Consider the following 16,218-nt stretch of genomic DNA (forward strand, 5'->3'; position numbering starts at 1 on the left):
AGCACTCTGTCAGGCCATGCCCATGCCGGCTGCTCTGGGGCACATGGTTAATGGCTACTGGAGCTGAAGCCAGCTGTTCTCAGCAGCTTCGCGGGCTGGGACTGGGATATACCCTGAATCTCTGAGACACCACGCAGCAGCCGGCTTCAGCTCTGACAGTTGCCACGTGACAGGTAGCTGCTGCAGGTGAAGCCAATGGTTCGCAGCGGCTCTGGGGGCCAGAGTTGGAGTATATATTTTGGTGGACTGGTAACATTTTATTTTCATATTTGCATATTCATTATTTGCCGTCCATGGTATGAAAAAGGTTGGGAACCACTGCCTTAAAACACTGCTGCATCAGCGCTAAGAATTTTAAGGACTAGTCACGGGAGTGGGGAGGGGATACTCTAATGTGGCAGTGCCACACGGAGCATGAGGTATGGGCTCCCTATGGTGGTGCTGCTTTGAAATGCTGCAGCGGTATTTCAAAGGGGCAGCACCTCACAGCTGATCTCAGGCTCTGTGTGGTGCTTCCCCTTTGAAATGCCACCACGGTGTTTCAAAGCAGCAGTGCCACATGAAGTTGACCTGCCCCTCAGGCTCAGTGCGACGCTGCCCCTTTGAAACACCGCTGCAGCGTTTCAAAATGGCAGCAACACGTGGAGTCCGGGGTTAGCTGGGGACTCCCTAGCTGACCCCAGATTCTTCACAGCATTTCCACAGAAGCTGGGATCAGCTGAGGACTCTTGTACATTTCAAAGCTGGCATGCCACGTGCAGCCTGGGGCCAATGGGAAGTCCTGCTGACTCTGGGCTCCACGCGGGCCCTTCTGCTTTGAAATGCACAAGCAGAAGTGCCCACTTGGAGCCCGGAGTCAGCAGGATTTCCCGCTGGCCCTGGACTGCACGCTGAGTTCCAACTTTGAAATGCACAAGAGCTTCCTCATTTCAAAGGAGGAATGTGGAAGTGCCTATCGACTAGTTGAGTAGTCAATGGAAAGTCTATCAACTACTTGACTAGTAAATTAATCGATATTTAACATGCTTAATCAGCACCTTAATGTTCCGAGCGTAGGCAAGGCCTGGGATAAAACCAAAGCTGTCAGTTTTGGCCTGAATCTGGATGCCAGGGAAAGCCTTAGCTGTGTAAAAATGTCAAGATTGGGCCATTAAGTCTGCAGAAGTGAGATGCTAGTTTGCGTGTGGAGAAGCACACTCAGCTACATTCATTACAATGATCCTCTGCAGATGCTACCACTCTCTAGCACAGTTAAAACTTGTTCTGTTTGTCAGGTGTTGATAATCTCAATTAGGTTGTAAGTAGCTGACAGCTGGCCTACTACACCCTACTAGGGCCCTACTACTAAAGGGTTAATATTCAGGGCAAGGTTTCATCTTGGCATCTTTCCACAGAAACCCTGAGGAAATAGAATCCTGTGCGTGTCTTTTGACTAACGTCTCCAGGACAATTTTATTTCCTGGCTATACTAACGTTGCTTCTCGTAGGAAGGTTCCATTTTCTCTAGTGCAGATGTAACCTCTCGCTGCATTAAGAGAAGAATTTCTATAGTGTCAATGACTGGAGGATCTCAGCGCTTTTCAAATGTGAAATTTTCTGAGAGTTGAATAATGGTGGATAATTTGAGCCAGAGAGGTTAAAGTGACATTCCCAAGGTCAGACAGCACAAGTGCAGAGCTGGGAGATCTGATTACCGCTGCTATGCTCTACTCTGGCCGTAATTATATATATATATATATACACACACACACACACACAGGGCTCGACAAATACACTCGCCCATGGTGAGTAGATTTTACCGGCTGGCGAGTGCAGGGGCGGACTGGGCCGGTGGGCTGTTGTGACGGGCTGGCTGAAGCCCTCACTACAGGCGGCGCAGTCACATCCGATCTGTCAGCCAGCGGAGGAGCAGAGCGCCGCCGGGGAGGGCGAAGTGTGTCGATTCTTGCCACTGGGCTGCCTGCATGCAGTTCTGGCATGAGAGGTGGGGCGCGAGCCAGAGGGCGGGACACTAGCAGACGCCAGGATGCTGGCGTGACGTAGCCTCGTTGATTTTAAAGGGCTGCGGCAGCTTGGCTCTCGCTGCATGTCCCCGGGAGCTGGCTGCGGCATGCAGTGCAGCCAGACCCCGTCCCACCCCACCGGCTCCAGTCCTGCCACGGCCCCAGCCCCCTTGCTGCCCTGTGCCCCTTTGTCTCTGTGCCACCCATTCCCCACGCCGCCCCTGCTCCCCTGGACCCCCAGTCTCCCTCTTCCCTGCGACTCTCTGGCTCTGCGCCGCCCTTGCACCCCGCACTCCCCGATCCCTGCCCCCCCAGCTCTGTGCTGCCCGTTCCCTGCACTGCCCCTAGACCCTGATCCCTCTGCCCTTCCCGTTCTCTGCATCCCATTCCCTGTGCCTCCACCGCACCCTGCTCCCACCGATCCCTGCGTCCCTCTGGCTCTGTGTCTCCCGTTCCCCACGCCACCCTTGTACAACCCCACTGTTCCCTGCAGCCCTCTGGCTCTGTGCTGTCCCTGCACCCTGCTCCCTCTGTGGGTCGGGAGTGAGGGTGCTTGTCCATAGAGAGAGGCTGGACAGGGCAGGGAAAAGGCTGCTGTGACCCAGCAGCGAGTGAAAGGGGGAGTTCACTTGAAGCGCCTTTGCCTTTATAGAAAAAAAAGAATGAAAATGCTATTTGTTATTTATAGGGCTAAAATGCCGGGACAAAAACAAAAACAAACAAAAAAACCCCATTGCAAAATGCAAATTTGTGTAAAAGACAACAAAAAGGGGGGGGCAAAAAACCTAGAGCTGGCCCGGGGGGGGAGGGGAAAAATATGGGGAAGGGGCTTGTGCTGAGGGGAGGAGGTCAGGAGAAGAATAATAAGAAGAAAGGGGAAGGCACCAAGGGACAGGGGTGCAGGAGAGACAAATCCCAGGGGGCCAAGTGGAGACAATGAGGAAAAGGGCAGGAGGGGAGGTGTCAGTGGGAGGGGGGACAGGGTGATGCTGGGAGAGGAGAGGGTAAGGGCACTGGAGGATAGAGGAGGAGGTTAAGTGCATCTCTAGATGTAACATGTTTGAGACAGACACTCTTCGGTGTGGACTACAGGAGAGGAATAAGTAATCATCATCGTCATGCCTGGAGAGGCTAAGTAGAAGACTCTGGTGGAGAGGGTAACCTAATTCTGTATATGGTCAATTTTTACATGGTAAGCAATCAAAGGAGGTACCAATGCAGTATCCTGGTCACAAATCCAAATTTCTGTTTTACTCCAAAGTATCCTACTTTGTTGGGGAACCAAGCAATTTCCCTCATTTCCCTAGGAATATAGTTAACCATTGTTGGCTCAAAGAGACCCACTTCATAGAAATGACTAATGATCTGGATTAAGTAAAAGAAGCTGTTACCCAGTTAATGAAGGTAATGAGTCTAACAATCTTTGTTGTGGATGTTGGATTATAAAGACGGGTCATAAATCAGGGATTGAGATTATCATCATTATTCTAGCATACAAATGTAACCGGTATAAGCAAAGCATATCCCAGGAAGACACAAAAAATATCTTTAGGATACTTCTCCCTCCACTCCCAGTGAGGAAAAATAGCATTGAATCGTCCCTTCAAATGTCTGACCAATAACATCCAGACCTGTGTGACTGGATTCATTTTAAATTTCACCATCAAAGGGGTGTGTATAGCCTATAGAGTTAATTTGTTTGCTTACCTATAAATATAAAGATGTATTTCTTCATTATTTTGATATGTTTATTATAATAAGTTACTGTAGGCTTTTATTGGCAGCTTGGCTATAACACAAGGGATTTACAGACCACATCCTGTATGTTGAGGTAAGGCAAAGCTAGCATACACATGCCTGGAACCTTTCACCAAGATAGCAAAGACAATGTGCAGGTATTCAGGACCTTTCAACCTAGATAAAGCAACCTTTTGTGACATAGGGCTTTCCAAGAATACCCTCTAATATAGCAGGTACATCATTATTGGAAAAACCCAAAATAACTGTTTAAGACCAGACTAAATAACTGGCTAGAACAGAAATAACAATTGTGATGGACAATCACAAAAGGCCCATGGTAACGAATTGATTGCAACCTGTATCATAATGTCAATCATGTTATGTTTAATGCCAGTATAATGTCAGGGTAACATATTATAAAAGTAGCATCCCAGCCCAAGGGCCGTAGGAAAAGGAGAGGCAGTCCGTGGGAGGTGCCTGAAAATGATGGCCACTGGTGACTATGGGGAAGGTGATGGTGACGAGGAAGATGATGGCTAACACTGGTAAGCAAGTAATTAAGGAAATCATCTGTAAACACTTGGACAGTGGCAAGGTGATAGGGACCAGCCAGCATGGATTTGTAAAGAACAAATCATGTCAAACCAATCTGATAGCTTTCTTTAATAGGATAACGAGTCTTGTGGATAATGGAGAAGCAGTGGATGTGGTATACCTAGACTTTAGTAAGGCATTTGATATGGTCTCGCATGATATTCTTATCAATAAACTAGGTAAATACAACTTAGAAGGGGCTATTATAAGGTGGGTGCATAACTGGCTGGATAACCTTACTCAGAGTAGTTATTAATGGTTCACAATCCTGCTGGTAAGGTATAACAAGTGGGGTTCCACAGGGGTCTGTTTTGAGACCAGCTCTGTTCAATATCTTCATCAATGATTTAGATATTGGCATTGAAAGTACGCTTATTAAGTTTGCAGATGATACCAAGCTGGGAGGGGTTGCGACTAATCTGGAGGATAGTGTCATAATTCAAAATGACCTGGACAAATTGGAGAAATGGTCTGAGGTAAACAGGATGAAGTTTAATAAAGACAAATGCAAAGTGCTCCACTTAGGAAGGAACAATCAGTTTCATACATACAGAATTGGAAGCGACTGTCTGGGAAGGAGTACGGCAGAAAGGGATCTAGGGATTATAGTGGACCACAAGTTGAATGAGAGTCAGCAGTGTGATGCTGTTGCAAAAAAAGCAAATATGATTCTGGGATGCATTAACAGGTGTGTTGTGAGCAAGACACGAGAAGTCATTCTTCCGCTCTACTCTGCGCTGGTTAGGCCTCAATTGGAGTATTGTGTCCAGTTCTGGGCACCGCATTTCAAGAAAGATGTGGAGAAATTGGAGAGGGTCCCGAGAAGAGCAACGAGAACGATTAAAGATCTAGAGAACATGACCTATGAGGGAAGACTGAATGAACTGGGTTTGTTTAGTTTAGAAAAGAGAAGATTGAGGGGGGACATGATAGTTTTCAGATATCTAAAAGGGTGTCACAAGGAGGAGGGAGAAAATTTGTTGATCTTGGCCTCTGAGGATAGAACAAGAAGCAATGGGCTTAAACTGCAGCAAGGAAGGTTTAGGTTGGACATTAGGAAAAAGTTCCTAACTGTCAGGGTAGTCAGACACTGGAATACATTTCCCAGTGAGGTGGTGGAATCTCCATCTCTGGAGATATTTAAGAGTAGGTTAGATAAATGTCTATCAGGGATGGTCTAGACAGTATTTGGTCCTGTCATGAGGGCTGGGGACTGGACTCTATGACCTCTCGAGGTCCCTTCCAATCCTAGTATTCTATGATTCTATAACACAGGTTGTTCTTGAAGGACTGGTGTACACTCCCTGTCTCTTATGAAATTGTAGTGTTTGTGGCTGTGCTAAATGTATTAATACCAGTATATTTGTAAATATAGAAAGTTCCTATAGTGTGAGTGTTGCAACTGTGCACATCAGGGTTCCCTGACCATAGAATAACTGAATACTGGGCCTGATCCTGAGACAGGTACTGCCAACCTTAAAGGCGATAACTGGAAATTTTTAGAGCAGACAGCATTATGGACCAGCTTATCAGTATTTATACCGCACAAATATGCCTTGGGATTTTGAGAAATCCAGATTGCCTACTTGCAGTTGTGGACCAAATCCCAAGAAAGTGCAATGCATTTGAACTATTCTGGTCAGACCCTAACACCATACCCCTGAATGAAGTGGATCCAGCATGTGTTTCCTTAACCATTTGACTGGCCTGACTGGTTTAAAAATATTGAGCAATCTGAGAAATGCAAAGCAGCATATGTTATGGACTGTTGTGTATGGAAGGCTGAGTAGAACAGAAATCTCCTTACTGTCAGTCAGAAATCTTGTTTTGAGCTTTAAGATCTAAATACATTTTTAGTCCCATTGTTTAGTCCATTTTTCAATGGGTGCTTAGGGTCCTTTAAAAATATTTGTTTAGGAGCTAGCATTGGGAAGAGGAATGATAAGTAGAAGGGAAGCACTTTCCTTTACTATATTTTATGCTGTTTCTTGCAGATATGTGAAGCTGGAAATTTCTCTATCCACATTGCACTAAGTGACCTGAGAAGACATGGTAAAAGTTTGTTCTCTACCATTGTGCAGTTAAATTAGTGCTTCAGCAATGACATATACAGATGAATGGCCTGATCCTGCAAGGTGCAGAAAGCCTCCTGTGAGGGGCTAATCCAGGCCTGGGCTAAATATGGCCTGTGGGCCAAATCTGGCCCACCAAGCCACTGGGTCTGGATCGCAGAGTCAGTGAAGAGCCCCAGGCAGGCTCTCCTGTTTGCCCCACATGCCACTCAAATGTGGATGCCAGGCCCTGTTTCTGTTTCAAAACTGGAGGGGAGGAGGGGAACCTTCAGGAGCGGCCCCCAGCACAATCCCATTGGCCAGTTTATGGCCAGAAACTGGCCAATGGGAGCTGCCTATTTGAATAACAGGCAGCCAGGAAGAACCATGCTTCCTCTCCTCGGCTCAGTTATTCACACGATCACATGACTGGGTAGGCAGGCTGGCTGGTAAGCGTTTTAAGCTCTGCAAGCCTTACCTTAGGCAGGCAGGTTTGGCTGCTGGCTGGCAAGTGTCCTGACCAGAGCCTGCCTCTGGCACCCCAGCTCCTCCCTTCCCCAACCCTCTGTGTCCCCCCCCCCCACTCAGCATATCCAAACCCTGTGGCCCCCTCTTGCAGCCATACCTCCTCCCGATCACAACCTGCCCCTACACTTGGTCACATCTCAAACCCCTGCACTCCAGTCCCTGACCATAGGTCACAACTGCCTCCTTCATCCCAACTCCCTCCCATACTCCATTCTGCCTTCTGCATCCAACCACCATCCCAGACCTCACATCTCCTCCATTAATATCATGGAAGAGTGCAGCTCTCAACCACTTTCCAAAATCTTGGAGTGACCTGAGAAGACATGGTAAAATTATTGTCAACCCCTGGGCTAATCACTCTCAAGCTAACCTTAGTGGGAATTGAGAGTACTCAGCACCTCCTAGGATTAGACCCTAAAGGAAGTTTGCATATGTAACAAAAGCATTTAGGGCCAGATTGTGCCATAAGGGCATGGACTTGTGTTATCCCCTGGTGGTTCAAAAGGGGTATTCGGGTTGGCTAGTTCTTTTGGCGGTGATAGGAGGAGCTGTGCTGTGGAGAGCAGTGTCTAGTAATTTGCCTGGCTCCTGCCCAGGGCACAAAGTGAGTGTGTGGCTGGAAGCATAAACACCCTTATGTTTGTCCCCTCTTCGTGTCATGGATGTGTAGGCTGTGGCTGATATTTGCTAACTGCATCCACAATTTTGTGTAAATGTAATCTTAAAACACCATTCGCGTCTGAGGTGTGGGAAATGGTGCAGACACTTCCTATCGGAGTGACTTAGGGCTGGTCATGCAGCATTGCCAATGATCTTTCCCAAGGATGCTTCTAGGTACTGCCAAATACTGTGTGCAGACTTTAATGTTGCCACAGGCACCCTAATCCTTCCTCTTGCTCAGTGGAGTGCCTGTTTCCAAATCTATTTTGCCCATCTCCCAGCCAGCTCTCTAATAGGCAGATTGTCATTGTCTATATAACAAATGACATTGTCCAGAAGTGAGCCAGTGTTCTGTGATTTATTTATTTTTTGTGGTTCTTTTAATGTGTAGGATCCAAGATCCGTAAGATCCCTTATCCAACAAAGAATCCTTTCACGTGGCTGTTTTTCTTTGTATCCTGTCCTAACTATACATACGAGGTATGTATTTTCATAAGTAAACCATACTGAAATTTAAGATTTGCAGGTTACATCTTAATTTATACCAGTGGTGCAAGCAAACGACATTTCTTACAGTTGCACCAGTGTGGAGGTGACTTGCAACATGGAGGTGACGTGTGACATCACATTCATAGTGGTGCATATAACAAATTCATGTGGCAGGATTGGGGTCCAGGCTTTCTGAGTATGGGACAGAGCTGGGGGCTAGAACAGAGGTATGTGGTGCAGGAGTGTGAGGACTCTGACTGGGGGTGCAGGCTGGGGCAGAGGGTTACAGTGCAAGGGCACTGGCTGGAGGTGCAGGCTCTGGGGAGGGGCTGGGGATGAGGGTTATTGGGTGCAGGAGTGGGCTCCAGGTTTGGAGAGAGGCTGGGTGCACGAGTGGGTACAGGTTCTAGGCTGGGAGTGTGGGCTTTGGGGTGAAGGAGGGTTCAAGGGCTGAGGGGGGGCTCTAGTGGAGCAGGGTGTTGCAAATTGGGCGTACCTGTGTAACGCCCTGTTGGGGACAGCGTGACTAGGCCCCTTTCCCCTAGTTGCAGCATCTCTGTGCTGGGACCAGTGGGAAGGGGCTCCTCCTGGTGGCCCTGACAGCTTCAGGCTTGGGGACAGAGATCTTTCCATGCTGCAGCTTTGAGCCCCTAAGCAGGGCTTAATGGGAAGCTGCATTAGGAGCTTAGGACGAACGTAGCAGACATCCTGATGTACCCATAGTGAAATTTACTTCTGTGCAGAAAGACTGCATGAAGCCTTCGCATCCTTTAGTCCTTCAAAATTGAGATTTAAATGGGATGTGAGCCATGCATAGATCTTGTTCAGGTCCTGTACACACGAGTGAGCGTCTCCTCAATCCACACAACTCTGCTGAAGTCAGATTTATACAAAATCATGTCTTCAGGGGAGTTTTGTTGTTTTAAATGGAATTCAAAAATTTGTTCCCAGGGCTGCAGAATGTCACCATTGCAAGCCCTGATTTAGGAACAAGCACAAAGTAGGTGGTGATGAGGGAGAAAGGCAGGCTTGCTGAAGGGGGAGGGGGTGGACAGAGTCAAGAGGGCACTGCCCCATGCCCTGGTGATTCAAAAGTGTGTGGGAGGGAGGGGGTGGCGCCTCCTCAGCAGTGATGGTGGCTAGAGCTCTGGGCCCTTTAAATCACCACTGGAGCCCCAGGCAGCGTGCTCTGGGTGACAAGAAAGCTACTCCCACCCCGTCCCTTCTATACCGGAGGCCCCACCCCTTCTGGGAGCATGGAACCCCCTCCACCTTGCCCCAGGGCCTGGCAATTCTGTTTGCCTCCCTGGAGCAAGAAACTTACATCCAACCCACAACATATAATAACCATGATGACAAAAGGGGAGCTTTTGTTCTGGAATTAACAGGACGCCATTGATTTTGTTAAAAATAAATGATACCAGAAAAAGCTTTGGGTAACCCTATATTTTTTTGTTTTTGTTTGTTTACCAACATTAATGAGGGATGTTTTTGATAAGCGGTATCAACGTGAATGCTGCCATTAGAAACATTTTGAATTTCCTTGCCTATCACAGGTGGGGGCATGGATCAGCTTCACCATCATGACTCAGTGTGTCCCAGGTGAGTAGGATTCTGTCTTCTTCCAACTGGTTTGTTCTCAGGACACGATAATGTTGTTTTACTAGCATTGACATTGTTTCTTTTTTGTAGTGGGATTGTTCACATTGCTTTGCTTCATTCAGATGACAGTTTGGGCAAAGGATAAACACTACACCTACGTACGAGAATTCAAGGATTACCCAAGTATTAGGATGGCAATTATTCCTTTCTTATTGTAAGAAGAATGAACTACTTGAGTGGAACTACAGAAGGGCAAGCTGCTAGGTTCATTTATTGAGAAATCTGCTAGCAAGTGAGAATTCATTTAGATAACGAAATCAGGGTGGTTCTGCTGCATGTTGAATCCCCATTGCTGTTGGAAATTCTACAAAATTGGAAACTGCATCTCCCTAATAGTTCTAAATTTTCATAAAATCGCATTGGTCACCATGACTTTATTGCTTCCTTGGAAGCCATGGGCCTTTAAGGCTCACTGTTACCCTGTTGGCCTAGATCCTTTCAGACAGTGACAGTTGTATCTTCCTACACCAACTTGGTTGGTTTTGTGCATCATTATGAAGCTTGCCAAGAGGAAGCTCCGACTTGTGGAACAGCATTCCACAGAAGTGCTGATTGACCACAGTGGAAAGGACATGCAATGATTTCTGGAGTCAGCATCAGGTTGGCTTATACAAAGAGAGATGCATGAGCTGCCTTTCCATGCTGGAGAGAAAGCACTATGGAGACAGGTGCTTCATGATGAAATGAAGAGGTTACAAAGGGGGAGAAATAGGAGTACTCAGAATAAAGAGGTGAGCCATAACTCGGATGACTGAGTCGGCCTTAACACACACTTAGAGAAGTCAATCTTAAATCACGAGTCATTATGGAGAGAACATCCTCTGTTAGAAAAACTCCTTTATCAATAAATTTCTCACCAGCTAGTAGACTAGATTTTGAAGATGGAGTAGCTTCTGTAGCTGTGGTATTTGGCCTGTTTTCATAAAACAAGTCATTATGATACCAAAAAGAACTTTTAACCTTGGGTTTTATGTGAGTATTCTCTGAAGAGTTTACAATGTACTTGAAAATGCACTGACCTACAGTCCTCAAAATGATAGATCTGTCCCTGCTTGCTAAGCAGAGAAAAGAAATCAGTTACATATGGAACTTTCTGTATGACTTTTTTCCACAAGTTCAGTTTAAACTTGAAGGTTTTCTGTAAATCTATTCAAGAAACTACTGCAAATTCTGACAATGACTTTTTAAAGAACCAATTTTAGAATGTATCTACAAAGAGAAAACATATATAATGTTTTTCAGGATTTATTTATCTAGAAATAATGCATACAAATTTTACAGTTATTTGTAAAGATAAAATATGCAATAAAATCAAGCCTGTTTTGAACTGTCAAAATAATTATGGCAACAAATGATGAAGTATTACAGCTGGTTGCAGAAGTTTCATAGTTTACATACAAATATAATACAAAACAAAATGGTCTTTGTATTATATTTATATGTAAAAATGTTACATTCACTGGCTAAAAAAAAGACAAAATCCGCAGAGTACATTATTACATAACACATTCTACCACTGGACGAAGGGCTTAGGAGCACGTAATGATTATTGCTGGAGTAATCAAAGCAATAAATCATTATGAATAATTTTTCAGTCTGCTATTCTCTGGTAGTTTGGGAAACAGCAAAAGAACTAAATACAAAATTAGTGTCAAAGGTGAACATCAAAATGTGTGACAGTTCAGTAATATAATCCTCCAAAAATGCTGGGGAACCTGTCTGCCACTGTTGCCCCTTTTCCCATTGACTTCAAAGGGGACTGTATATATCCTGAAATTCCCTTGTCTACAGGAGGCCTGTGCAATATGTACATCCTGCTTGAGACGTGAGGGCTGTGCACAAAGAGAACATTTCACTTCAGCTGGTGATAAGATGTCAGTTCAGACTACCAAGATGTGAGGTTTCTCGTGTGAGAGTGCCAATATTTCCTACTTTGGGCCAGATCAGAAATACTGAACATTGCACAAATACTTTAAAAAAAATCCTTTTTGGTATTTTTACCTCAGGCCCTGGAACTAGGAAATGAAGGGCCATGTGTTTACTTTGGTTACCAGAAATCACCAAGCTTTTTCAAATATCAAATGTTCTGTTTGAGCATGAGAATTGTCTTAACATTTGTGTCCTGGCTTGATAAAGTCCTTTGCATTTTAAGAAGGCGGATGCCCGTTTCTAAGGTGCAGCTCTTACTGGTTTGGTGTCCAATGCTACTTGTCGCAATTAATGTGGACAGCTTTAAAAAAAATCTTAAAGGTCTAACATAGAAAAACTATCTTTAATGCTTTCTTGTATGTCAGCAAGGAAGAGAGAGTTGTTTTTCTTTGTGGCATAGAATGATCCTTGATAATACAAGATGATTCTATTATAAACCAAGCATCTTTCACACCTTTGATCTTTCAAGTGTGTACCTCATGTCTCTCTCAAGCCAAGGCAGAAGAAATTTCTTGTTGCTAGTTGGTGATCACAGTATTCAGAAAGGTACAAAATATTACTTGAATACTGTGCCCATTGACTCCATAGAGCTGATATGGCACATCTGTGAGTTAACATGCTTTCAGTGTTAGCAGCTGCAGGGTGGCTCTATTCACCTGTCTGTCGAGGAAAAGCTGGAGACACCTTCACCACTCGACTGGCTCCAGCAGCACGAGGGTGTAATGGAATTTCCTCATCCTCCATTTGTTGCTTAGCAAAGTTCACAAATACCTGCAAGAGAACAGATGAAATATAACCAGCCCCTCCCTCCAAAGGCCAGGCAATGGAACTACTCTTGCCACTTGCACCACATCAGCTTCTCTGCAGGCAAGAGGTGTGAAGTGGAACCCTGAGGTAGGTCAGAAATGAAAAATGCCCATCAGCAGAGTTCACACATTTTTCCTCATCCTCTACTGAATACATACACATGTTCCAATGAGACCAAATCCACCTTTTATGTCAGCTGAAAGGGCAAGGCTCACAGAACATGCACCACACACTGGTGGGCAAGGGAGACGATATCGTACCCCTAGAGGCACGGTGTAGAGGTCACGAGCACTCACATTGTGTGAGGAGCATACACACTGGCAGCCCCTGTGACAGCAGCCTAGCAGGTGTCATCAGCACCGACCTATGGCCGCCAAGTGGGCATGATGCCCTCTAATGACAGTGTGTACTGCCAACAGCACTGGCCTATGTTGCGGCTTTTAGCATAGAAGCACTCCTGTACAGAAGTCAATGCCTTCTGAGGAGAAGGGATATGTATGCAATTAGATGATTGGGTACTATAGGGCCTCCTGACACACAGCAATCAAAATCACTTTAAAACAAATCAGGAGAAAACTGTCTATTTCATATTCAACTAGTTTCATTCCGAATAGCAGAATTTGGTCTGATCTGCCCACCACCACTTCTGTTTCTGTCCTGAGAAGCCAAGAGTGATCCTAATGGAACAGATTGTGTGCACTTCTACACCTGGGATCAGCAGTCACGGTAGCCTCAGAGCATCAGTGTATGAACAGGTCTGATGCTGCGCTTTGACATGAGGTTTTGTCTGAGTGAGGAGTGCAAGATAAAGTCCATCAAAGGCTGATTTAACACTCAAGACAGATATAAACCCTAAATTATTGGGGGGTTTGCCTGATCCATTCCATTTCCCCACATTTGCCAGCTAGATTGTCTCATGGATGACTACTGCTTTCTTATTTACCTGATCCAATGTTGTTTGTGAGACTGAATATTCTTCGATATTCAGGTTTTCTTTGTTGGAGATAAGTAACCGAAAGATCCTGGCCAATGAGGAGGAGCAAATCTGGTACTGCAGCATATTATAGTGTTTCTCTCTTTGTAAACTGCCTGGGAAATTGACTTGTATGAAATGCTCAGCTGGGCTTGGATCTGGATGCAGCCCAGGTTTAGGAGCCTTGATTTTCATGGTGACAATATAGCCGTCTCCAAACCTGAGAAACACACATGGGTTTTGGTTGTTTTAGGAAGACATGTTTTTATTATTCAGCTGGGGGAAATCAGCTCTCAGCACTTAGCTATACACTCAGAAATGAAGAGGCAACACATTGGTGTCACATCCCCTTCCCCAATCTCTGCCACTGTGGGAGTTGGGCTTCATGTAGCTGAGAGGATGCAGCTGGGAAAGGACCTGGTAGCCCCTAGCACTCCCATTGAGCCCTGCTGGAAGGCACCTGGAGAAGGGAAGAGTTGGGGCTGGCAGTTCAGCTCCATCAGAAGGGGCACAGGGAAGCCCTCCGAGTCCCATCCCTTTCTCACCCACGGTTGTAGTTATCCCTGCTCAGGCCTGCATCATGCCCACAGTAGGGAGGCAATGGGAGAAGTAAAATGGGAAGGAGGCAAGGTGGTGCCCACTTGAAGCAGGTATGGAAAATGGTCTAGAAGTAATGCATGGGGAGGTCACGTCCCCCTGACCTTTAAATTGTGTCTCCCCCTCCAACAAGGGTTATGGGTCATTTCTGCAGAAACGTATGAAGTAGAATACCCTAGAGCTAGCGCTACTGAGCTTCCTCAGAAGCTGAAGGATTCCCATGTATTCTCAAGTATTGGTCTGTAATATACTCAGGTGAGATGAAGGGGCCTAACTGAATGGTCTTTTTTATTAAACAGGTGCCTTCATAGGATGGGCACTGAATTATTTTTAACAACCAACATAGGAGCTAGACCTGTGTTCAACACCTGGAAGGCTGCATAATCACAGACTCTTTGAAACGTGTACTCCACATGAAGTACAGGTTGTGGTGTATCCTGAGCATCCCCATAATCTCCAGACAATTCTTTAACAGCACAGGGTACAAATATCCAACTTACTTGTATTTTAAATGCTGAATAGTGCCGAGGCATTTGAAGGTCCCTTTCACCATTATGGCCAGACGGGTGCAAAGAGCTTCACATTCTTCCATGCTGAGACAACAGAGAACACAGGGTCAGGATTAAAGCAGGATTTCAGCCCCGACTCCATTGCTGATGGTAGGAAGCAAGGGCTGCATTACCTGTGAGAGGTCAGGACTACGGCTCGCCCATCTCTGAGCACACTGACAATAGAGTTCCACAAGAAGCGTCGGGACTGAGGGTCCATCCCTGTAGTGGGTTCATCCTGAAGGGACAATATTCATTATAGTCAAAGATTTTGATAACACACATGTCCAAGGCTTTAGTTTGCAACTCCTTAAACCTGAATTTTTCTTTTTAATAGGAACCTGCAGGTAGGAATACAGTGCGCCCAGTGAGGGGGACAGCCATTGGCAAGGGATGTAGGGCATTACATCCAGCAGGGCAAATAGTTCAAAATCAGCCACCTACTGAGGAGTCTTATCTTTTGATCTCGGTTGCATTTGTAAAACTTCTACCACCATGGAGGTGCCAGTCCAATGAGAAGCAGGACAGAGATCATTCAGAAGCCATGCTACAAAATGTGCAAAGCTCAGCTTTGAACAAGCTCATAAACCCTGCAACAGATATTTGAACAACCTCAGGGAGCACATCTCCTCAGCTGGGCTGGTGTACGCTGGTACTGACTCATGTATACCAGCTCAGGTTCCTCCCATTGTCAACTTTAGCCCAGCAAACAATAAAACAAAGCAACTGATTTTGGGGAACACATTTTAAAACAGAATTAAAAAAAAATGTTTTAAGATACAACACAAAGGGATTGTAAAAAGCCATGGAATGGCATAAACTACAATGTAATTAGAGGGCACTCACTCAATGCTCCCTTTCATCATGAAAACACAAGTGTGATCGAACAGCACGCACATTTACAGTGACTGCATCTGACTTAAATCATTACTGCCGAACAAACAGAAACCTGTGTGACTCTGGAACAGCCTCCAAGGTCCCGTTTCTGTCCCCATCTATAAACTATGCAGAGATCCTTGTGCTGTCACCTTCTGCAGCAGTCTATTTACAAGTGGATTCCCACCATATTCGTAACATACAGCTCCTCTATGGAGCCAGGGGGAACAATCTCTCCCTCCCCTAGATGCCTGCTTCCGTCCTTTCCACTTCCTTTCCTAGTTTATTTGTGGGCTCTGCCTAAGATAGGGATGTCTGCAACCTGCAGCACTAGTGCCACGTACGGCTCTTTGGCTGTGTCCTGGTGGGCCGCTGACTGTCCAGTGACTCAGCTGGGCTCAGGCAGGCCGTTTGCATGCCGTGACCCCACATTGCTCCTGGAAATGGCTGGCTGCTGGCATGTTTCTTCGCGCCCCTGGTGGAGTGGAGGCAGCTCTGTGCACTGTCCCCCACTCCCTAGCACCATCCTCAAGCTCCCATTGGTCTGTCCCTGGCCAACAGGAGCTGCAGGGGCAGTGCTTGTGGGCGCAGACAACACATGGAGACCCTCTGTCCCCCTTCTTCACAAGGGGTGCACAGAGACGGGCCAGCAGTCAGCTGCTTCTGGGAGTGGGATGGAGCCACAGCATGCAGGCAGTCTGCCTGAGACCTGCTTCACTGCTGGCCAAGAGCCACCTGTGGCAAGCGCTTTCTAGCTGGAG

At 46.1% G+C, this 16,218-nt stretch overlaps 2 protein-coding genes across 3 annotated transcripts in view; one reads left to right on the forward strand and one right to left on the reverse strand.

The window, feature by feature from the left end:
- LOC102459125 (very-long-chain enoyl-CoA reductase-like) overlaps nucleotides 1–10,430 on the forward strand; it is a 56,056-nt gene extending 45,626 nt beyond the window's left edge. For both annotated transcript variants that reach the window (XM_006114146.5, XM_075936562.2), the window contains exons 10-13: nucleotides 6,332–6,389; nucleotides 7,968–8,056; nucleotides 9,622–9,667; nucleotides 9,758–10,430. In XM_006114146.5, coding sequence (XP_006114208.3) covers nucleotides 6,332–6,389; nucleotides 7,968–8,056; nucleotides 9,622–9,667; nucleotides 9,758–9,885 — 321 coding nt within the window. In that variant the 3' untranslated portion in view covers nucleotides 9,886–10,430. The remainder of the gene's footprint in view (nucleotides 1–6,331; nucleotides 6,390–7,967; nucleotides 8,057–9,621; nucleotides 9,668–9,757) is intronic.
- A 457-nt stretch (nucleotides 10,431–10,887) lies between these two features.
- ABCA4 (ATP binding cassette subfamily A member 4) overlaps nucleotides 10,888–16,218 on the reverse strand; it is a 118,107-nt gene continuing 112,776 nt past the window's right edge. Inside the window, exons 46-49 of the mRNA XM_089780536.1 lie at nucleotides 14,716–14,819; nucleotides 14,534–14,626; nucleotides 13,407–13,656; nucleotides 10,888–12,427 (exon numbers count right to left, since the gene is read on the reverse strand). Coding sequence (XP_089636662.1) covers nucleotides 12,305–12,427; nucleotides 13,407–13,656; nucleotides 14,534–14,626; nucleotides 14,716–14,819 — 570 coding nt within the window. The 3' untranslated portion in view covers nucleotides 10,888–12,304. The remainder of the gene's footprint in view (nucleotides 12,428–13,406; nucleotides 13,657–14,533; nucleotides 14,627–14,715; nucleotides 14,820–16,218) is intronic.

This window comes from Pelodiscus sinensis, chromosome 9 (genome assembly GCF_052426305.1).
Source record: "Pelodiscus sinensis isolate ZL-2025 chromosome 9, ASM5242630v1, whole genome shotgun sequence".
NCBI classification, from domain to species: Eukaryota; Metazoa; Chordata; order Testudines; family Trionychidae; genus Pelodiscus; species Pelodiscus sinensis.